Source organism: Oryza glaberrima, chromosome 7 (assembly GCF_000147395.1).
Source record: "Oryza glaberrima chromosome 7, OglaRS2, whole genome shotgun sequence".
NCBI lineage: Eukaryota > Viridiplantae > Streptophyta > Magnoliopsida > Poales > Poaceae > Oryza > Oryza glaberrima.
Window position 1 is genome coordinate 17894412 of NC_068332.1, and position 22905 is coordinate 17917316.

The 22905-nt window shown below is 42.3% G+C and overlaps 5 protein-coding genes across 8 annotated transcripts; 2 read left to right on the plus strand and 3 right to left on the minus strand.

Moving 5' to 3' along the window:
* The first annotated feature begins 2580 nt into the window (after window positions 1-2580).
* On the plus strand, window positions 2581-4414 carry LOC127779155 (succinate dehydrogenase subunit 3-2, mitochondrial). The gene is made up of 3 exons (XM_052305871.1): window positions 2581-2718; window positions 3458-3523; window positions 3899-4414. Exons 2-3 carry the CDS (start codon window positions 3460-3462, stop codon window positions 4222-4224), a joined length of 390 nt encoding a protein of 129 aa, XP_052161831.1. The 5' UTR covers window positions 2581-2718; window positions 3458-3459; the 3' UTR covers window positions 4225-4414.
* An 8-nt stretch (window positions 4415-4422) lies between these two features.
* LOC127779153 (putative disease resistance protein RGA1) lies at window positions 4423-11459 on the minus strand. 4 transcript variants are annotated; one of them, XM_052305869.1, is made up of 5 exons: window positions 10225-11459; window positions 10028-10091; window positions 9440-9508; window positions 5270-9322; window positions 4423-5174 (listed from the first exon to the last, which is right to left on the minus strand). In XM_052305869.1, the coding sequence occupies exon 4, from the start codon at window positions 9319-9321 to the stop codon at window positions 5608-5610; it is 3714 nt and encodes a 1237-aa protein (XP_052161829.1). In that variant the 5' UTR covers window position 9322; window positions 9440-9508; window positions 10028-10091; window positions 10225-11459; the 3' UTR covers window positions 4423-5174; window positions 5270-5607. The 4 variants fall into 4 exon arrangements, with proteins under 4 accessions (XP_052161829.1, XP_052161825.1, XP_052161826.1 ...); XM_052305865.1 differs by having other exon boundaries at window positions 9440-9517; XM_052305866.1 differs by lacking the exon at window positions 10028-10091.
* LOC127779154 (uncharacterized) lies at window positions 11455-12561 on the plus strand. The gene has a single exon (XM_052305870.1). The coding sequence runs from the start codon at window positions 11568-11570 to the stop codon at window positions 12177-12179; it is 612 nt and encodes a 203-aa protein (XP_052161830.1). The 5' UTR covers window positions 11455-11567; the 3' UTR covers window positions 12180-12561.
* A 3916-nt stretch (window positions 12562-16477) lies between these two features.
* LOC127780711 (uncharacterized) lies at window positions 16478-22823 on the minus strand. The gene is made up of 3 exons (XM_052307670.1): window positions 18678-22823; window positions 18489-18590; window positions 16478-17054 (listed from the first exon to the last, which is right to left on the minus strand). Exon 1 carries the CDS (start codon window positions 19785-19787, stop codon window positions 18714-18716), a length of 1074 nt encoding a protein of 357 aa, XP_052163630.1. The 5' UTR covers window positions 19788-22823; the 3' UTR covers window positions 16478-17054; window positions 18489-18590; window positions 18678-18713.
* LOC127780258 (disease resistance protein RGA2-like) lies at window positions 20201-22814 on the minus strand. The gene is made up of 5 exons (XM_052307182.1): window positions 22470-22814; window positions 22088-22135; window positions 21926-21978; window positions 21082-21322; window positions 20201-20740 (listed from the first exon to the last, which is right to left on the minus strand). The coding sequence occupies exons 1-5, from the start codon at window positions 22812-22814 to the stop codon at window positions 20201-20203; spliced, it is 1227 nt and encodes a 408-aa protein (XP_052163142.1).
* Window positions 22824-22905: the final 82 nt, after the last annotated feature.

A 22905-nucleotide genomic window follows, 5' to 3' on the forward strand; every position in this document is an offset into this window, starting at 1 on the left:
ATAAAAAAAATTAAGAACTTTGGCAATTCATACAACATGGCAAAGAAGAAAGGGTGCTATGCGTCAGATCTGAGGAAGGTGGGATGTTACCTCGTCACCGCCATTGCAAAGATAAGAGAGGAGTAAGGAGAGTGGTGCCATTATTGTCTTATTGTTGGATATGAAGAATGGGGAGCGAACAAAGGGGGTGCGCGGAGCCTTACTATCTTCTTGCCAAAGAGGAAGAACATGGAGTAGAGCCGAAGAGATGCCCGTCAGCACGTCGTTTTGCTGGAGAGGCAGGGGATCTTTCCAACACCCAACGACGCTAGAGAACGCGCTCGCCTGTAGTCTGCGACGTGAGGTGAAACGATAAGTGGATCTAATATGTGGTTCCTGGTGGAAAAAAAGGTAAGGGGATAAGGTGTTTGTCACTTTAGAGTCTAGTGAACGTTTGCAGTTATGATCCCTTGATGAACCACCTAGTTTATACAAAATCAACATAGTGAGTTTCACCTAGACTAATAAAAAATTTTAAGTCCAACACTAGTTAGCTTTAGTAGGATGAAATCATATTTGTCAAATGTAAAGTAGAGACTACCTCATATGAGATCTTCATATTCTTCCTATGTCGAAAGGGTATTGAAAGAGTTTATATAAAAACTATTAATTCTACTTAGTTCGAGTAAGCTTAATATTTTGATTATCCAATCCCTTTATTTCTTCATTTTAAAAGATCATTAGAATGTATGTCTTGGTCATAGTGTCAAGAATATGTCTATGTACCCAAGTTTGATTATTCGAGTATTTTATTTCCCTTTTTTTTATTTGACACAATGTTATTTTTGCGGTGATATTTGTCACAATGTTTGATGTGATTTTTTCAATAACATTGATCGAAAACGGGTAAAGCTCGTGTTCTAAATGGGTAAAGTTTACATCGTAGATATTGTTTTATTGCCAAACAATGACGTTTTAGAAGATTTAGTTAAATGGCAAATATTTATTATTAAACTTTTAAATACTACTAAAGGATTTGAGATTTTAGCTGTTATAAAGATCTATGAAATCCATATAGCAAGAGCAACGCATACTAAGGTCTTATTTGGCACTGCTACAGATATAAAATTTCTTGAAGCTTGGTATTCCTAGCTCCACAAATTTATGGATTTGATTTTCTGATTTCGTTGGTAACATTTGAAAGAATCATTTTATTTCTATTTTAAGTATAAAATTTTGAACCACTATAATTTGACATACAAGCTTCACTTCAAATCCAATGTGAATCTAGAATCTGCATCTGCGTCAATCATGGCATAAATTAGATCTCGGCATATTTCTTTTAGAGTGCATTCGGTTGGATGGAGTTTTTAAGAAGGGATGGATCTATTATACAGAGTACTTGTCAAGAAAAAAAAGGAAATGGAATAAAAATCAAATTTCAGTGTTAATCTTACCACTAACGTCCACCTCTAAACTTCCAATAATTTTCTACTTCGAAGAAAATAATCAGTGCTTAAAAGTTTTGGTTCTGTCATGCTCGCAACATGTAAAAATGTCTTTATATGTGACTATTTAAATTTGAGTAAAATTTAAGATATGTAGAGTAATACAAATTTCTACGTTCAACCCAAATTTCAACTCATGAGTCGTGACCGAACCTATAAAAACAGTTGAACACAAACACAAGTGCCGGTTGCAATCTTATCAAATTTTGGTAAGGCAACAAACTAAGGCTGTGTTCGGCACACCCTTTTTCTAGCCCCCTCTCCCTCGTTTTCCACGCGCACGTTTTTCAAACTGCTAAACGGTGTGTTTTTTTACAAAAAGTTTCTATACGAAAGTTACTTAAAAAAATTAAATTAATCTATTCTTGAAAAAAAATTAGCTAATACTTAATTAATCACGTGCTAATGGATCGCTCTGTTTTCTGTGCGCACTATTCCCGATTGGGATGCAGGAAGGGCAAACAGAGCCTAAACACACTTCTACCATTGCCACCTCATCAAATTTTGGTATTTTTAGAAGCTCTCTCTCTTAAAACTCTACCAAAATTTGATAAAGATATCAAAACAAACAAAACTAACACTATCAAAAGTTGATAATATTAAAATATGTCAAAATTTGATAATACTCCCTCCGTCCCAAAATATTTGTCATTCTATATAGTTTAGCATGGACTAAGGTTTGAGAAAAAAAATACTATAATACCCCACATTAAATGGTATATGGTTAGGAGTGGAGTAGTAGTTTAGGGGTATAAATGAAAGAAATTTGAATATTAAGGAATGGATGTGATAACTTTGTAGTGACAAGTATATCGGGACACATTTTAAATCTTAGAAAGACAACTATTATGGAATGGAGGTAGTACCAAAATATATCAAAATTTAAATAACAAAGTGAACAATCCCAAACTCACGACACCTTTCTCTCTCCCGGGGGCTTTTAACTATTTGCCACTTTTATGGGTGGTGTTTAACGATTTGCCACTAGATACACATGTCATAGACACATGAGGGTTCATATGTTATAGATAGGGTGTGGCAAATCGTTAATTGCCATGTGACAAGAGCGGCAAATAGTTAAATTTGCCCTCTCTCCCAGCTGGTTCGCGCGGCCACCAAACGCATCGCCTCAACTCCCCCCCACCCCCACCTCCAGCGATCTCCGCCGCCCGACGCGACCCTCCGCCGCCGCCGCCGCCGGAGCCACTCTCCGCCGACGCCGTCCTGCCCGGTAAGCTCTACCACCCGCTTCTTCCTCCTCCTCGCCGATCGTTCTATCCCTTCCCCGCCCCCCGAATCTTCATCAGCGCCCTCAGATCCGCACGCCCCAGCCCGCCTCCCGCCCGCATGCGCCGCCCCAGCCCGCCTCCCGCCCGCCGCCCGCGCCACCACCGGTGCTACGGCCACCCCGCTTCCACCACGGCCGGCCGGCGGTGCCCTTATGTCCCGCCGCCGTCTCCTCCTCCTGCTCCACCCTAATTTGCTGCTACTACCAGGCGACCACCTTTCCCAAACCCTAGCCTCGCCAACTGGCTCGTCAGAAACCAAACCCCCCCCTCCCAACCCTACCCCCGAATCCTAACTCGGACGGGTGGGAGCTTCATGGATTAGCAGATGCCCTGGAAGAATGGGAGGTTTTAATGTTGGGTGTGCCAATTGCACATGGTTGCAGTGAGATCGATCGATCTGGTTATCCGCTCCCACAATTTAATTTGTTATACTATTTTCTTTTTTTGTAACACAATTCAAAGCCTTCTGATAGCACCGAGTTGTACTTTAGTACAAATTTTGCGTAAATGCATTACTTGATCTAGGTATGAAGTTCAGTAGGTTCTATTGATTGGCAGATCTCCAGCATTAATCCTCTTCCTCAAACTCACTTTTGCAAAATAGAAAGGATAAATAATTTCCTTTTACTAAACCGTGATTTTGTGTTGATTAAGACGATTCATTACTGCTTGTTTGTTCAGGAATGGAGAAGTACCAGAGCAACGCTCGGTTTGCACCCTTCAAGGATGCTCCATTTGCTCTACGCGGTAAATAACTCTTGCATGAATATGTCTATATGCCTTGCCTTCTGGTTTGCCTTTGATATATCAATCAAAAATATGGGCAGCCACCCTATTGTTCATAATGCGGTAGCCAAGTACATTATGCAATGCAGTAATTGACTTGTAGCTGACGTAGGACACAAATTTCTTGCAACCACACTAGAGTAAGTTATTGTTTTTTTCTTAAGAAAATGGAAGTCGTCATTGGTTAACACGAGACATGGTTTTCACTGTTTTTAGGTTAGTCTCTTATTTTTTATTGAACTGGACGCTAGTGTATATTGTATAATTTGATGTACATGTTTTGCAACTGCTTCAAACAACTAAATAAATGCCCTCACCTTTTTTCATCGTTTTCAGGTGCCCTTGGTAGCTCAAACTCATCCTTCAACAACATAGATCATCTGAGACAATCCTCAAGTTCTGGACAAGCTAGGAGCTACACATCTTCACCCCTAGGAGCTCTGAGACCAAAGATGTCCCCATCTGGAAACCGACTCCTGCACACAAGTCGTCCCCTGACGGCTCCTGTTGCAAACCGCCCACTGTCACCACATCTCCCTTTGAAGAAGCCGCAGCTGAGTGCTACGTTCTCAATCTCACACCGTATTTTTGGTGCTGCCCTGGGAGCTGTCATTATATCCATTCCTCTTGCCACCAAGTTCAGCCTCATGTTTGATGTCTGAGAGCGAAATGTAGCTTTTGTTAGCTGGGTTTCCTTTCAAGGAATAACTTCGTTTCATGCTTGCGGACATATATGAGTAATAAGCCAAACCATCCAACGCTCCGTGTAAAAAGATTTCAATTTTGAATGCTCTTTTTTCCCTATGAATCAGGGTGTTCTACTTTTATACAAGTACTGTTTTCTCTGCTGTTTATGTCTGCTGCCTTGTACAATTCCACGATTCGCCTTTGTCCTGGTAAGAATGACACGGGTACAGTTTATTTACTTCGTGTGGACATGTGAGTGTGGCAAAACATAAGAGTTTCGTTCAAATAGATCCACATATGCTCGATTGTGATATTAGACAAATTTTGCGTTGCCCTTTGCAAGCACTAGTACAGCGATTGAAACATATCATTCGTTTGAACATTAATTTTGAAACCTCGGTGGTTATCATTTCTGAAGAGGTGCAATGCAGAACTGCGCAGGTGCAAGCTGCAACAGTATAGAGCACAATCATTTAAAAGCTCTTTTACTATTTGATAGGAGAAAGAATATGAAGTCATAGCTCGTAACTATATATGTAGTGTGCATCTCATTCAAGAGACTAGCAATCTACTCCCTCCGTATTTTAATGTATGACGCTGTTGACTTTTTGACAAACATTTAACTTTTTGTCTTATTCAAAAAAAATTATGTAATTATCATTTATTTTATTGTGATTTGATTTATCATCAAATGTTCTTTAAGTATGACATAAGTATTTTTATATTTTCATAAAAAATTTGAATAAGACGAATGGTCAAACGTTGGTTAAAAAGTCAACGACGTCATACATTAAAATACGGAGGGAGTTCCAGACGACACACAACGCTCAGTGTGATGTGCGAATTCAGTAGTACAGTATATTAGTATATACAGTCATAGTGCGTCTGATGGTATCTGCAATTCTGCATCGCTCCGAATACCAATCTGTCATCACGAGACAAAATTCAGCTGTTTACCAAAAAATGAATTTATATATCATAGAACATAATAAAAATGGAATAGCCATGGAGAAAGATCACCTTAGTCTGCACTGGAAAACGATGAAAAATTGGCTTCTGTTGAAACGTGAAAACATCAGAAAATAATCAGAGCACTCTCCATTTTTTTTTAAAAATGGCTACTTCCCAGTTTTTGATTGGCTCATTTCCCTCTTTGAGCAGATTGCTGACAATCTAGTGGCTTGTATATCCAGATATGTGACAGAAGCCGGAGCAGTTAATGTGAATTTGGTTTTTTGAAACCATACCTTTGAAGTTTTCAGAAACTCCTAATTCCTACCGATGAAGTACCAACAATGATATCCCACAAAATGCCTACACATAACTTAACCTAGAGTAACCTTGTTATACATGTGGTACTAACTTCCAAGATCATGTGAAATCATCTGGATAGTTCTGCCATTTATCCGAACGTATGGCACATGAGAAATTTTCTGCCATTCATCCCCATCTGTTTTCTGACATTGTTGCTCCAGTACTTCAGAACCTCCTGAGACATGGAATTCTTTTAGGTTATCTGGCAAGCCATTCAGCGGCAGTGACTGGAGCTTGCAGCAATCGTTCAGAACGACCTTCTTCAGGTTAAGCATATTATTCAGGTTAGAAGGAAGGCGCAAGAGATTGCGACATGAAGCAAACTGGATCTCCTGTAGGGACTGTAGTTGCTGGAGCCATTCCTCGTCTTCCGTGGTGAACTCGGAAAGATCAAAGGCGCAAAACTTCATAGTTCGAATTGAACAAAGAGTGTTCAGCATATGGTAGTATCTGTAATACATGAATCTGTCGTCGATAACAAGATGGATGAGTGACTGAAGACCCCCCATCAGAGAATATCTCTCCAGTAGTGATGTTTGTTCATATATGTTCTGAGTGACATCAAAGCAGCGATGTACTTCTAGCTTCTTCAGTTTGGTAAAGTACTGCATGCCCCCTTCAAAATGTACATCGAAACAGCTTTCCAGCTGCAAGTGCTCCAGTAATGTCAAGGAATGGCACGGGATTAGTAATGTGGCAGAGCAGTCCTGTATGCTCAATTTGGTGAGGGACGTCAGTCTTTTCAAATAAGCGGGCAGCATACTGATATATGATGTGCATGAAGAAAGATGAAGCTCTTTGACTGATGAACTCAAAGTTTCAATCGGCAATAGACTTAATTTGCTGCAGGCATTTATACCAAGTTTCCGTAGGTGAGGAATAAGCAGTTTATATTCTGCCTCGGACCATTGCTCCCAGCTAAACAATTCTGAGAAGTGCAGCTCCTCTAAATATGGAAAGATCACATCATTGGTTCCGTATACTTGATCATTAATATGAGTTATAGAGGATAGACCAAAAAGAGAGAGTTTCTTGAGACGTGGGAGCTCTCCCAATGGTGGCAGAACACTCAACCAATGGCAGTTAATTATGTTAACAACGATGAGGTCTGTGAGACGCTGCACCCAGTAAGGAAAATCGATTCCCATATAGTTCAGAATTTTCAACCTTTTCAACTGGAAGTGAGGGTGTAGGCCATCGAGAATATCCTTGTTTAACTGAGAGGTAGACCTACTTTCAGGCATCTGGTACACCCATTTCAATTGTAGAGAGTCGAGGGACTTTTTCTCCACCAGCTTTGCATCTATAGCCTCTTGCAAACTTGAGACTTTCTCAAGATTTGTAATGCACAATTTCCTCAGGTCTTTCATGTCCCTTAACTCATTTATCTTGTAACCATCCTCCAACCTAACTCTGAATTCCTGTAACTCCTGAAGTTTTGTCAGCTGACCTACAGCATAAATCAGTGCGATTGTTTGTGAATCAGCATATAAGTGCCTTAGATTGATCAAATTGTTCATGTTCTTTGGCAGCTTCTCAATTATACAACCCCGCAGATCAAGTACCTGGAGATGGTATAGATTACCAAATGCCTCCGGGAGATCTTTGATACCAGTAAAAGAGAGATCAGGATATCGAAGATGTGACAGCTTGCTGAGAATATATGAAGCCTGACTCACATTACTCATGCAAATGTAAGACAAATCCAGTACACGTAGACTAGTTGACTTTCTCACTATGCTACCAAGAGTGTCATAATTTTTGTCAACTCTGTGATGACCAAAAAACATCAGAGTTTGTAATCTTTTATGGTCATAATGACCCCATTGAAGATCGAAATTATCATTATCAACAGAAATATGATTAGAAAATTGTGGGAGAACCTTGGAATTCCTGTGAAAGACATAATATTCATTGGAAGAAACAGCAACTGAGAACTCTCTTATTAAATCATGCATGACGTAACGGCCTTGCCAGACTGTTGGCTGCAAGAAGGACCTATCAACTAGTTCATCAAACCAATTGTTCGCAACATTCTCTGGAAGGATATCCCCTGTATTACTAGACTGAATGAACCCATGTGCCACCCACATCTGAACCACTCTTTCCTTTTCAAAGACATAGTTCCTTGGAAATAGTGAGCAGAACAGAAGACACTGCCTTAGTGCTGCATTTAGGCATCCAATTCCTAGGGCCGGCAGAACGTTTATTCCCAAACCATGATCAGCAATATTCCACCAATCACTTCTCAGGACATTTTCCCAATATCCCATATTTCTATTGGCCCTTAATAATGGTGCAACTGTCTTGGCTGCCAACGGCAGCCCATGGAACTTATCGGCTATTTTTTCACATACTGATTCAAAGAGGTGTACTTCATAATGATGATAGAAGCAGTCATCAAACACAAGGTGCTCAAAAAGATACCTGAAGTCAGTCTGTCCTAGGGTATTCAAAGTTATTGGACCCATTGTCCCTACCAAATTTGCTATGCTGTACTTCTGGGTTGTCACCAAAACCATACTTTGAGGTTCACTGCAGCGTAGGATGCTTCGTAGCTGACTCCATACAATGATTATATCATCACTTACACCATCGAGTACAAGCAAAAGCCTCTTAGACCTTATGATATCAATAAGTTTGTGCTGAAGACTATCCAAATCAAGTGCAGCATCAGTTACTCCACTCCATGGTTCCAAAGACATGATGATCCTTTGTACAATTTGTTTCCCACTTATGTTGTCTGACACATAGACCCATGCTCTTAGATCAAAGCACATTTTTACCCTCGTATTGTTGAAGACAGCTTGAGCCACAGTTGTTTTTCCCACTCCATTAATGCCAACTATGGGAAGGATGCCAAGGTTTCGAGATGAACCACTGGTTTCATGTACATCAGAACTAGTATAATCTAATATTTCAGTCTGTCCCTTCTGATTAGGTTCGTATTCTCCAATTTCTATACAATCTTTGCTAGGATCTACTTCTTCAATTTTGATTCCCTTCTTTCTTGGTTCTAATTCTTCAAGTTTAGCCTTATCACTCGATTTACTAGATTCAGCAGTTCCAGTAAGGAAAATCTTCCGTAATTTGTCAAAAAGTGTTCCCCTTTGACCAAATTCTGGTTGATCATCAGGTCGTGCATGCTCACTAGTTCTTGGCAAGTGGTAGCGGTAATCCAATATGATGTCCAATATCAGGCTGATTTCTTCATCCCGACCAATTACTTTGGTGTCACCAAGTAAAGAGCTGGTCTCACTATGCAAGCTATGGCCAATCCTTCCCACTGTATCATCATCATTTAGCTTGACCAATTCAATGAAAGAATCAACTCTCGTCGATACATTTTCAAGTCTTCTTACAGCATGCTTCAGCTTCTTCAATTCACTATCAGAAAAGACCAAAGCCTTTAAAGCCTTGACGGTAGAGTATGCCTTTGCACTGACCTTGCTCTTGCTTTCGACCTGATCTTTAATTGTCTTGGCTTCAAAATCATCAACCACATCTCCTGCATGGGAAACAGCATCCTTCAACTGCTGCAACCATGTGGAAAGGGCACTGCTTTCAATTGATCTCCGCTCCGCTGCTTCAATCACCGCCTCAATGCGAGGAAGCGCAACTTCCAAGTCATTCAGCATTTTTTCAGTGTCCTTTTGCAGACTGAAATTATCGTGGAGGAGGGAGCGTACTCTGGACAAGATATTGGCAATCACTGCCTTTGCAATCCATCCTCCAACTACCAGTCCTACTCCTGCCATCCTAATTTTATTGTAGAAGAGCAAATACGTAAGAATAGAGCAGAATAGGCATGACCAAAGCACAAATTTAGTGGACATCCACACATATGGACATATGGAGTAGAAACATTGAACTGACCTTCTGTTTTGCCAAGGGAAAGGTGGTGGAGATCCTTCTAGGCTATGCTCAGTTTGTAAATCCAATTCTCTGCAACAACTAAGAGCAAGTCAGACTGCAAAACTGTGAAAACGTATGATGTAGATGACAATATAGTTGGAGGGTTGGACTGGTGGAGGACTGGAGGTAGTGACGGGGAAATTGTGTTTTTGGTATATGGCACTAACCACCACTGGAACATAAGATAAGATTATTTGGGTGACACAAGTCCAAGTCACTGGACCCTATGTAACTAATGGTTCTTAAATAAGATCAAACCTTCCAGGCACACTTTAAGATGTGTCTGGTGTCTTGATTAGAAACTTCACATGAGCTTCCATCCAAAACAAAAGCGTGTGCTGTTAGATGTTCATTTTCTTATAAAAAGTTTGGGGGTATTCCATACCTTAGGGTGTGTTTAGTTCACGCCAAAATTAGAAGTTTGATTGAAATTGGAACGATGTGATGGAAAAGTTGGAAGTTTGAAGAAAAAGTTGGGAACTAAACCAGGCCTTAGTGTGAAACAAGGAAATTTCCAAATTGTAGTCACGCATTCGAGTAAACGTATACCAGAAATTATGATAATCCATTCTCCAGTTCTTCTTGGAGTTCTATCACCTCACCCGTGTGTGAACTATTCCACAAAGATAAGGACAGAAATTCGTGGATCAGACGAGCAACTTTTCTTCAGATACAAGCAATTCCCAGGCCTGGACAACCAACGAACGTGTACCGGAAATTTACAGAGCAAATTAGAGTTGACTCACTTGGGTCTTGGGGCGCTAGGCGAGACGGGTCTTCCTCCATTTCCTGTGTACTGTTCAACTCGCTTGCCTCACGGCAGGGGCGCGGGCGCGGCGGGGGAGTAGATCTGCGTCTGCCACGCGCGCGCACCTTTTCCTCGATATCGTGGGACATATGGTCCGCTCCCGTCTTTCCAGCGCATTTCGTCGAGCAGGCGGCGTGCGTTCCTCGCCCAGGACGAAGCCGCCTGAACACGGCGAGTGGACGGTGGGTTCGCTTCGTGGCTGCCAGATGGCGCAGGTCCCCAGGATCCCGAGCCCCCGCCCCTCCTTGCTGCCATTGGTGCAGCGAGCAAGCGCGGGCGCGGGGATTGGAGAGAGGATTTGGGTTTCGCCGTTTCTCGCCGGCGCAAGCTCAGCGCGGTGGAGCAGCGGAGCGGGAGGCGTGGCGGTGGCGGAGAGCGCGAGATACGCTGGGGGGAAGTTGCTGGAGGCCCAATTCCTACTTCGTTCCTAGGCGGAATAATGGGACCATCAATTTGTAACCCAGTCTGATTTTCGTTCCTTGACCGCAAAATCGGGTACGACCCATCCCTCAACTTACCAAAACCGGACAAACGAGATCCCTCGATGGTTTTGAAGACGGTTTTAGCTGACGTGACGTCTACGTGGCTTGTTTGACCTAGGTCTTCGCCCCACGTGGCATTAACGTGGCGCTTACGTGGCAATTATATCCCGAAAAAATAATAAAAAGCATGGCCCCACATGTCAGCTGCACACAAAAAATAATTTAAAAATGGTGGGGCCCATGTGGGCCCCACATGTCAGCCTCACTCCTTTCTTCTTCCCTAATCCCTATCCCTTCTCTCTCTTCTTCCCTTTCCTCTCTCTCTTCTTCTGGGCAGTGGACGGCGCGTGTGAGCGGCGGAGCAGGCGAGCTCCGGTGGCTGCGGCGGGCGTGGTCGGCGCCGCCCCTCGACCGGAGCGCCGCGGACAGCGCGGCGTATGCGCGCGGGTGACCGAAGAAGCGCGTGCGCCGGGCGGTCGGAGTCGGCGAGCGCCGCGACGTCGGAATCGGCCGGCGGCGGGAGGATGTTGGAGATGCGGACGCCGCCGACGAGTTCGAGGGGGCGAGGCTGCCCCAGTGGCGAGTTGGGGGCGGCGGCATTCCCGCTTGCGCCCTGGGGCCCCGCGCGCCGCCGACGCCCTCCTCGACACCGCCGTCACTAGCGCCCTGTAGCCCCGCGCGCCGCCACTGCCCTGCTCCCGCGCCGGCGCCGCCAGTCACGGCCGCTTGCGTCCTCGGAGGCGAAGGTCTGCGCGGGCGCGTCCACGTGCCTCCCCCACCGCCACCGCCGCCCACGGCCATGCTGCCCGTCGTCTTCGTCGACGGCGACCAGACCGTCGACCTCGCAACCGTCACCGTCCCGCCTCCTCCTCCTCCCGCCTGCCGGCTTCGCTCGCCGCCGGTGGGGCGCATCTCTGCGACGAGCGCCGACTCCCACGCCCGTGCCTTCTCCTTCTCCTCCTCCGCCCACTCGATCCAGTTGCCTTCGTCCTCCATCACCGCCGCCGCCGACGCCCCCATCCTCCGTGCGGCGGGGGCCAGCGCAGGTCAGGGGGACCGCGCGGCGCCGGTGATGTCCTCCTCATCGTCGTCCCCTCCGGCATCGTCCTCCCCCTTGGCATCGCCCTCCGCTCTCGGCTCCGCGGTGGCGCCGTCGCCGCTGCCAGGCTGGTTTCGGCAGATCGCGGAACGGCCGCCTCCACTCTCCCGCCCTGCTGATCGAGGTGCCGGCAAGGATCAGCCGCCGCCCGACCCACTTCGCCCCTCGGATCCGCCCCGCCGTCGCCCGCTCCGGCTGCCGCTCCACCCTGCCGTTGTCCGCTCCGGCCGCCGCCCATGCCGCTCCGCCAGTTTGGAGAGCGAGAGAAGAGGGAGGGAGAGGATAGAGAGGGATAGAGAAATGGGAGGATGACGTGTGGGTCCTCATGGGCCCACCATTTTTTATTATTTGTGTGTGTGACTGACATGTGGGTCCCATGATTTTTTTTTATCTAGTTGCCACATAAGCGCCACATCAATGACACATTGGACAAAAACCTAATCAAAAGGAGCCACGTAGGCGCCACCTCAGCAAAAACCGGACACAATACTGCCGAGAGACCTAATTTAAACGGTTTCGTAAGTTGGGGGACCCGTTGTATCTGGTTTTGCGGTCGAGGGACGAAAATCGGACTGGGCGACAAATAGAGGGACCTAAAGTGAACTTATTCCTTCCTAGGCCGGCCCAGTTGCGAATCACACTCGCAAGGTCTCTCACTCTCTCTCCTTTAACCAAGACGCGGGTTCTCGATAGTTTGATTTCTCCTTGCCAATAGAAAACCTGATTATATATATTTGATTACACAAATAAACAATATCTATAAAATAATGACCCCACCTATTATGATCCAAATTTTACAAAGCTACAACGATTTTGATACGTGACACATAATGTTGGGGAATAACCCCATGCCTAGTGTGCACTGTTAGAAAGGACCTCTCACACCTAAGGTGTTGTATAAACTAATGTAATAATGGACTAAAACGCTCCTAGGACAATGCCCATCTGATGCCACTAGAGTAATACTATAATTTCCCGTTACATATGAATAAAAAGAAGCCCTCCAGGAGCAAGAAGGCGGAGGCATCTTCCCATTACATTCATTCAACAGCACTTTCTTTCTCTTATCTTATCCCCCATGATCTAAGCTTAGGCTCCCTCCAAGAGAAGGGGGTGCGTTTATCATACTTGTTAGACTTTGTTCCAACACATAACCACGGGTATTATATCTAAAGTTTCACAAAATCACAATGTTAACCATTTTGATATACTCATATATCAAAATTTAAGAAAATGGATGTAATATTTATATGATGAATAAAATTCTTATAAATTTGAGATGTGATGGTAGAACCCAAAAGTGTGAAAGATTAAAATAAAAAATGATCAATAACGTGGTTTGTGAAACTTTATGACCATAAAACCTGAGCTTACGTATCACATACCAAAATCTCTATGATTTTGTATAATTTGGATCATAATAAGTGAGGTTTTATAATAAGTGAGGTTTTATAGTATAGAATTTACTCACAAAAAAATTGAACAATACTAGTTCACGGCGCAGACCTGCTCCAGACCGGATTAACAATAGGCTACAACAACATCACAGTATTTCCTTCTATCCCAAATTAGTAAAGTTATTTAGGACATGGCTCCAATCTATCTATTATATACTAAAAGTCTATTACATTTTCTACAAACACTCTCAAGCTGTCACGTGGCACTCTAATAAATTAGAGAAAATCCTAGAAATTCTAAGAAAAAAGCAAAACATCTACCCCTTGATTTTCACTTAAATTGGTGGGTCCAATATTACACATCGTTAGATGAAATTGATCTTTAAATAAACCAAATACTATGGGCCCCAGCTCTCCTTCTCGTGCATGTGTACGTAGGTATATATACGTACGTACCATGTACGTACGCCCTTCTTTTCTTTTTTTTTCTTTTTTCTTCTTTTTCCATTTATATAATATGGATATATACTTTTTTAAATAATCATAAATTTACAACACAAAGAATCTACCATCATGCAACTCCCGGGTAATTAAATTAGCTCTACCATTTTTAAAAATAAAATTTAAATCATTATATGTGACCATTGAATTAATAATGTAATACAGTTTCCACTTAAACATGGGTACTCATTATGCACTATTTTAAAATAAATTTTACACAATTATATTGTGTACATATCAAATAAACAATTTAAGATCTATATTAATTGATTTATACGTGCACTTAAACCGATGGACCCATTATTTAAATCATCGGAACTAATTTTTTTACATTAGACTATTATTCTCAAATAATGCATGGTTTTAAAATAAAGTCTACACCATTATATTATGTACCCATTAAATTAACAATTTAAAATCTATATTAACTAATGTACACTTACACTAGAACCGGTGGACCCATTATTTAAATCATCTGATATATTATTTGCTAATAAATAAAGCGTCCGAAGTTCTCTTTTTTGCCCGCTGCATAATGCACGTCTGCACCTTTGCCTTTTGCACGCGTGACAAAGCGTCATGTCTGAGGCATCTAAGGTGATCACGACTACCGCAGCACTACCACTTTGCCACATATCAAATCATATATAAAGATGATTAATTTTGTTAATAACATGAAAAGAAAATTAAAGGTGTGATGCAGCGAGAGATGAATTAAGCACTATGGGTTGTGTTTTTTTTCCAATACTTAGCTCTGTTTAAGCTGAAACCGAGAGTTAATTACAGAATAATTATAATGTATTGTGTTATATATGTCGTATTTGGATTTTGTAATATTTGTTCGTATAGGTGAAAGAAATCATTATATTATAAATGTGAGCACAATATTAACGAATATTAATAGCACTCTTATAAAGACTAGGGTGTTATAAGGGAGTTTAAGATCCGCTTTTTTCCCGATTCCATAGTTGGATTTTCGTTTGCACGCTTTCCAAGTTTTAAAATGGTGTCTTTTTTAAACAACATTATAACCTTTTAGAAGTCAATTCATTCGTTTATACCCTGAAATAGCTATCAGATAAATCAGATAATTCATCAATTTCAGCTGCCCTAAACCCTAAGTAGTAGATATTATTTTATGCGAGTCATGGTGATCAGTAAATTGGGGATCAACGGATAATCAAAGTCGTAAGATGAATATGTAAGAGCTACTATGAACAACTGTAAATATGTGTCAAAATTAATTGCTACTAATTAGACATCTAATGGCTTGCTAAACACATAATTAATTTCTCTCAACATGTATATAAACATGCATGAAGCTGGAACAAATATTATTATATGCCCTATACATATATATTAAGCGGTTAATATTCTAATTACATTGTTAAGTCCTTTAAAATTTCTTAAAATGCTCTCAAACTGCCATGTGGTGCTCTAATAAATTAGAGCAAATATTAGAAATTCTAAGGGAAAAAAAAGAGCAAAGTATCCATTACTTGATCTTTCACTTAATCAGTATGTCCAATATTATAAACCGTTAGATTAAATTGATCTTTGAAAAAACTAAATACTATAATGTCTCACCTCTCGTCCCGTAGCATAGGTATGCACCTACGTACATGGGTACGTATGCTTCCCCTCCCTTTTTTATTTTTCCCTTTCTTCTTTTTTTCCGTGCATACACTTCCCTCCCTTTTTACTACATCATGCGCCTTCTTGAGATGATTTAATCATAAGAATTTTGAGTATCTTGCTCTCACATTTTTCATTTGTGGCCATACTACACGATATGTATATAGATGGACTGTATGATAATTAACTAGCAATAGTTTCTTATTTACTCGGGAAAAAATGATTCAAAAGTCATACCTTAAGAAAAATAGAACCCTTAAAATATTATAAAATAACATTATCCGAACTTTAGTTTACTCTTAATCTATTATGACAAAATTTTTAAATAAACAATAATTTTATCTTTCCTGCGCATGCGCGCGGGCGCGGGCCACCTTCCTAGTTAAATAATAAAAGAAAGGCAGCGTGCCCACAACTGACGTGTACCTTAACACTTCGTTGAGCCATGAGGCCATCAGGACGGGCACCAGAGGTCCGGGAGGAGAAGGTTCAACATGGTTAGTCCACGGAGGTTCGTCCTGCGCCATGACGCCATCCATTGCCTGCCGAAGGACATACATATGGTTATCAGCCGGGGGTGGGGGTGGGGGGCGCATTTCGTCGAGCAGGTGGATGGCACACCTCATCTGGAGGAGAAAAGAAGCCCGCAAGCAAGCAAAGCGCAGCACTACTGCACCCATGCGCGTACCCCCACGGACGTAGGCGCCCCCAAGCCGCCTCCGATGTCCGATCACGGGGACGCGCCGGTGTTTCAATTCCCCTGCGCTCGGCTCCCCCCCTCACCTCGTCCGGTCTTCACGGCTACAGATTGGAACGGAGGAGAGGGGAGTGTTCGCCCAGCGCGTCATGGGTTTCGCCTCTGGGTAATGGGCTGTAAGATCAACAGTTACGGCGGAAGATGTTTTGCATACTTGCACCGGCCTTGTGTTTCTCTAGCTGGTGGTTCTGTCAGATGGTAAGTTAACTATCAATGCTGGCCTGGCTTGAGCTAAAAAAGATCGTTGATTTTACTTCCAATCAAGTCGCTGAAGATTTAAATAGCGCTCACAATTACTGTATATCAGTAGATACAGTCCGTGGAAACTCATACAGATCACATTGGATAAAGATATGCGGACAGTGTATGTACATCGTAAGTTCGTAACAAAAGATTTGGCAAGATTGTAACAACTGCAAACAGCAAACTACAGTATCTGAGATAGCATACAGAGCTACAGTTTTATTACTGTGTAAACACAATCACCAGACCGCCTCACAAGATAACATCTAGTACAGATTAAAGTGCGGTCCCACGAAAGAAGTGCAAAGCATTACTGAATCCAATTTATGCTGCAATCTCTAACCGGCTTCCGTTTTGCTGCTTCAGCATCAGCAAGGCTATCCTGATTAATGAACAAGAGTAAAGACCACTCTGTTTCTATGCATACTTGCAGAGTCTCCAGGCTACATCGATCCAGCCTGTAACATCGATGAAGTAACCAACTGGTTGCTTTTCTGTTTGTGCAGTCAGTTTGCATCATCTCAGGCAACTTTCTTGTTCTGAACTTGCAAGAAACCTGTTAACCTGATGAGATATTCATAGGAAAATAACAGCTTCTTCATGGAGGAAACAGCTCCATCAAATTAAGTGTTACCATGCGTTTACAAGGACATCCTGAGAAAATGAAATGAAAAAAGTTAGTTGTGGTTGAGAAGTTTAGACTTCTCATAGAAGTACCAGCGTATGACAACACAATGGATTAAATGGGTATCGAGCATCCTCCTTAATTTACAGAATATAAACAAAGTTCAAAGAAAAAACAAAATAAATGTTGCAAGTGTGGCATTGTAGGAATGTAGGTTTTCTAGCTTGCAGAAATGCAGAAGCACACCTGATGGAGAAACAACGATTGTAAATATTTTTTGTCTCAAAAAACTTTGGAAACAATATCCTTGCCTTAGTTTGAGGTTTTGGGAAGATGAATGGTTGGGCAATTCAATCTTGAAAGAACAGTATCCTTGCCTTTACAACATAGTTAGGCATAAGAAGGCTACAGTTGCACATATCTTCGAAAACAATCCTCCATCTTTTTCATGGAGAAGAGACCTTATAGGATCAAAACTAGCAGCGTGGAATAATTTATTACCACGTATCACTGGTTTTCAATTAACTCAGGAGCAAGATGAGTTTCATAGGAACTTAACCTCAAATGAGGAGTTCTCGGTGAAGTCTCATTATCTAGCTCTAATTCATAGCAATGTTCCCAACATTAATAAGCGTATTTGGAAATTAAAGATACTCTTAAAAGTTAAGATTTTTCTCTGGTACTTGCACCGTGGAGTGGTGTTAACAAAGGACAATTTGACAAAAAGAAAATGGCAAGGGAATAAGAATTGTTGTTTTTGTTGCAATGACGAGACAATTAGACATCTTTTCTTCGAATGTCGTTTTTCCCATTTTGTTTGGTCCATCATCCAAGTAGCATCTGGATTTCCTCCACCACATTGTGTAGCGCATATATTTGGGAGCTGGCTTGATGGAATTTATAATAATTTGAAAGCACATGTTTTGTTAGGAGCAGCTGCTACTTGTTGGTCGCTTTGGCTATGTAGGAATAATGTGGTTTTTTTATAAAAAAAAGTGATATCTTTACCTTTGCAGGTTATATATTCTCTTATCCATTGGCTTCGTACATGGGCTATCCTACAGAAGCCTGAAGCCTGGTTCGCGGGATATGGTAGTTGTGGCATGTCAACATTAGGAGAAGGTGGTCAAGGAGTTTTTTTACTCAGGGATATGGGTGGCGATCTAATCTTAGAATTTGTGGCCCTTAAAACTCTATGCTTTTGGAGGAGATGGCCAAGGAGTTGTTCATGGGTGGCAATTTAATCTTTAGATTGATAGTCCTCAATACTCCATGCCATTCTTTTTTCCTTTTGAGTGTGGTTTTGTATGTTCGGCTGTGTGCATCTTAGTTATGCAGAGGCCGAAAGTGTTCTTAGGATAATTGTATCATCTTGATGTAATTGACTGAGTTCAATAAAAGCTTCCATTATCTAAAAAGAGCCTTAGTTTGTCTAAAAACAGATTAAAAATATTTGTACTAACCTCAAGTGCGCTGGGCAGATAGATGATGCCGAAAGCAAAAGCATTGTCTTGACTCTTGATTTAGATGCAAAATTTCCTTTACCAGAGCATGTGAATCGTGAACTACAAGCAGCGGAGAAAGAAAGGAGTTATCAGAGCCAGCCAAAATATTGCATTTTACAATGCAAGAAATGAGTTGGTGCAACGTACACAGAAAATGAGTCCACGTCTGGAGAATCTGCAGCTTCAGGTATAAAGATTCTGTACAATCTTTCCCTCCACACGGATATAAGGAACGTGACAAATGTTGGGCCAGTCCTTTCCCAATGTCTCACTGTGGAATTTGCGCTCCTCTTCCTTCAGCCATTCTTCTCTCTCTTTCATCAGACTCGACGGATCATCTTTGTTTCTGTCCAATTCTTTCTTCAGCTTCCTCAGCACCCATGAGTACAACTCCCACTCTTGCACAGGCCATTGATCTCCTTCACTCTGCTGCAGCCACTCTTCTAGCAGTTCCTTGTCGGATTCGTCTTCCTCCGGTTGCTCGTTCAGACTCGATGACTTCTCCTTTTCTATAAACGACTGTTCTTCCATGTGCTGCTTCCTCGGCCACTCGTGTCCCTCCTGCATCATCTGCCCAAGCGACCCATAGTTATCACTTTGATACAACGACTCCCCTTTAGAACTCTTCGGCGATTTTTCCCTCCGGCTCATCGGTATTCCTAGTGACTCTTTCTTTAGCTGCATTTGAATAAGCTTCGTCCGCCCATGCTCCAGCTTCCTCTCTCGCCACTCGTCTATCTTCCTCCTCCACCACAACTCAATCTTATACCCCTCTGGCCTCCAGGCATCTCCTGTTGGATTCTGGCATCGTGCCTCTAGTTCAAATGAGGAATTCTCTATTTTCAACTCTTTTAGGTTACCTGGCAGGCTGTTGGGTGGTATCGAGTGAATATTGTAGCAACAAATCAGAGTGAACCTCTTCAAGGATGATAGAGAGGACAAGCTTGATGGGAGTGCATAGCACGAAGAAATCTCCAGCTCCTTCAGAGACGTGAGATGCTGAAGCCACTTCTCAGTAATGCTTGTACGTCTCCCTACTCCGTCAAGGCACAGATGTCGGAGGGAGGGAGTTTGGGGAATAACAATTTCCAGATCTACTATGTGCTTTGGATTGCCATCCAAGGTAAGGTGCGTGAGAGAATGCATAGCGCGATCGATTTGAGTTGGGGATTGCTTGTCTTCATGTGCCGACTCTTCATTTGAATCTGTAACTACTACGTAACAATTAATCATCAGTAGATCCTTCAGGTTTCTCATATACCACAATCCACCTTCAATGCAAACTTCCTGAATTTTTTTGATATGTAGATACTCCAAGGACACCAACTGTTTATATGGAAGGATTAATTTGTCTGATTTGTACCACCGGTTAGCACATACTACCTCTAAACGAGTCAGACCATTTAGCCCTTGCAAATACCTTGAGAATGTATCGTCATATGGATCACAATCCCTAATAATTATCTCTTTCGTGGCTGAGCCTAAGGACTCAAAAGGCACTTTTCTCAGTTCGTCACATGAAAGTATCTGCAGCTTTTGTAGGTTCCGAATGAAGTTACTGCTCCCTGCATATATCCAGCTCTTTCAATTCCCCATATATTCAAAGCTAAGCTCCTCCAAGGACCGAAAGATCACGTTTGAGGTTCCACAAATATCAGAGTATATATCCTCTATTGACGGCAACACATCTGCAGATGCTCAAGCTGTCCAAGCGGAGGGAGAACTTTCAAGTGTTTGCACGAACTTATCTCTACAACCCGTACATGCTTGAGCTGCCCCACCCAATCTGGAAGCACAAATCCTGAGTAACCATACAGTTTTAGCTCCTGCAGATATCTTGGAGGAGACAAACACCCAAGTATCGACTTGGACAGATCAGATCTACAAGTATACGACCATCTTAATTCTAAAGCTGTAAGATAGTTCTTCTCAATTATGTTAGCTTCAAGTGCCTTTGCACGACCAGTCACCATCTCAAGGTGTGAAATACAAAGGGAACCTCTCAAATCGTTCATGTCACTTAGCTCAGTTATCCTGTGACCTTCTTCTGCTTTAATATGGAATTCATGTACCTCTTGCAATTTAGTTAGCTTCCCAATGCCATTAATTTGAGCGATTGTGTCTGAGCTAGCATGCAAATGACGTAGGTTGATTAGAGAGTTCATGTCTCCAGGTAATTTATCAAATGTACAGCCTCTCAAGCCAAGAACCTGAAGGTGGCACAAGCTGCATACTGAATAAGGCAGTTTGGTGATCCCAGTAAACGAGAGGTCTAAATATCTGAGGTGTTTCGTTGAATTAATAACATTTGAAAGAGCGGACGTCCGTCCCAGCCATTTGTAACTCCTTGAAGAGAGGTCCAGTAATCGTAGGCTTGTGGAGTTACCCAAAAAATTATTAAGAGGGAGATGAGTTTCATTATTGCTGGGTTGATGACTGTCGCCAAGCAACATAAAAGTGCGCAATTGTTCAGTTTTAAATTTATCTGGCAGTGTATTTAGGCCATCCATGTCAACTGACAAATAGCGGACATCCTGTGAAACACTCTGACCTTATTATCGATACCATGGTATTCATCACAAGACAGCGCACTTGCAAAATCCCAGACCAAATCATGCATAATGTATTCAGTTTTCCTTGCTGATGGCTGAAGAAAGGCCCTATTGACAAGTTCGTCGAACCATTCCCCACCTACATCCTCCAACCTTTTGACTCCACTAGAACTGTCCAGCTCAATAAAACCATTAGCTATCCACATCTGAACCAAGTTATCCTTTTCAAACACATAGTTCCTAGGAAATATTGAACAATAGACAAAGCATTGCCGCATATATCCAGGTAACGCACTGTAACAACTTCCAAGAGAAGATATAACTCTGATTGCAAAGTTATCATCTGAAACATTCCACCACCAACTATTTAAGATTTCCCTCCAATCAGCTTCTTCCAACTGACTTCTCAATGTTGCCCCAGTTACCTTTATGGATAGAGGCAATCCGGGTAACCTGTGTGATATTTTTCTACCAATTTCTTCGAGACCTTCTGTGGACAAACTTCTGCAGGGTTCAACAAATGCATATCTCCTGAGAAATGTCCATGAGTCCTCGGATTGTAAAGGATCCAGAATTACAGGGCCTGCAGTCCCTACAAAGTTAGCTACACTATACAATTGAGTTGTAACTAAGATTACACTTCCAGGTGCTCCTTTGCTTAGTACACTCCTTAAATCATTCCATAGCACACATATCTCATTCCATACATCATCAAGTACCAGGAGGAATCTTTTACCTTCTATGATATCCTGAAGTTGAGAGTAGGCTCTGTCCAGGCTTGTCATATAACTGATGTTATCCTTGGGATTAAAAGAATAGATGATCTGTTCTATTGTAACCAACTGGTCAGTTCTGTCAGTCATATAGACCCATGCAGATATATCACCAAAGTGCTCCTGAACATTTGCGTCATCGAATATGAATTTGGCAAGAGCTGATTTGCCCACTCCACTGATTCCGAAGGTATGTAACAGCACTGTCATGTGGATGACGAATACATTCTACCTTGTTGCTCTTTTCATTTTCGGGGTGTGGGGATACTTCTATTGCTTGCTGTGTCCATTTAGACATATCAATTTTATGAAGAGTTTCAGTAATCCAACCCTTATGAGGAACATGTAACTTCTCAGCTTCTTCCCTAATCTTAAGTGTTATTTCCGTTGCTATATATTGGGCATTGTCCAATACCATGTCTCTTATCATAGCTATTTCCCCATCGCGACCAATAAGAAAGTAGGAAAGATTTGTCTTGGCGAGTCATGGCAACAGAGGATGAAGCTATCTTATCTTCCTTTTCATTTCCTAAGGCACTCTCATTCAGGGGTGGTGTGTCAACCATAGATTTGCCTTGAGAGCATGCACTTGCAAGTTTACTAATGATGTATACCATTCTAATCATGTTTCTGTCATCAGAGGAGAGCGAATTCATAACATCAGAGTTTGAAGAATCAGGAGCTTTCACCTCGGATTCCATGTCGTCAAGAAGTCCCTTTGCATCTTGTGCAGCCTTGTTCAGATCCTGCAGCCATGCAGCGGCCGCTTCCTCTTTGTGAGGCTTGACCCGCTGCAGGCTGTCCAGACGGAGGAAGCTAAGCTTGTCCTCCACCATATCCAGCTTCTTCGTAGTGCTCTTGAAGGAGTCGCTACTGTTGCTCAGATAGCGGCAGAGCTTCTGGACCACTTCGCTGATCACCGCCGAGAGAACCACAGCAGGATGCTCATCTCGATCCATTGATGCAAGAGACAGGCTGCCGTGTTGACTTAACTATCCGATGGAACCAAACTTTTATTAGAGCTGGACCAGCACAGACTGCACAGTGTCT

Excerpts from the sequence above, each read along its gene's own strand:
- LOC127779155 (XM_052305871.1), top strand. The coding sequence starts at position 3,460 with ATGGAGAAGTACCAGAGCAACGCTCGGTTTGCACCCTTCAAGGATGCT. Across the intron at positions 3,524-3,898 it reads TGCTCCATTTGCTCTACGCG|GTGCCCTTGGTAGCTCAAAC; the intron begins GTAAATAACTCT and ends CATCGTTTTCAG.
- LOC127779153 (XM_052305865.1), bottom strand. The coding sequence starts at position 10,047 with ATGGATTATCATAATTTCTG. Across the intron at positions 9,518-10,027 it reads ATGGATTATCATAATTTCTG|TTGTTGCAGAGAATTGGATT; the intron begins GTATACGTTTAC and ends ACTTGCTCTTAG. Across the intron at positions 9,323-9,439 it reads TTCCCTTGGCAAAACAGAAG|GATGGCAGGAGTAGGACTGG; the intron begins GTCAGTTCAATG and ends CAATAAAATTAG.
- LOC127779154 (XM_052305870.1), top strand. The coding sequence starts at position 11,568 with ATGCTGCCCGTCGTCTTCGTCGACGGCGACCAGACCGTCGACCTCGCA.
- LOC127780711 (XM_052307670.1), bottom strand. The coding sequence starts at position 19,787 with ATGAGAAACCTGAAGGATCTACTGATGATTAATTGTTACGTAGTAGTT.
- LOC127780258 (XM_052307182.1), bottom strand. The coding sequence starts at position 22,814 with ATGGATCGAGATGAGCATCCTGCTGTGGTTCTCTCGGCGGTGATCAGC. Across the intron at positions 21,323-21,925 it reads ATGACTGACAGAACTGACCA|GAACTATGTGTTTGAAAAGG; the intron begins GTTGGTTACAAT and ends AATATTTCCTAG. Across the intron at positions 20,741-21,081 it reads ACCATGGTATCGATAATAAG|GTTCTTGGCTTGAGAGGCTG; the intron begins GTCAGAGTGTTT and ends TGCCACCTTCAG.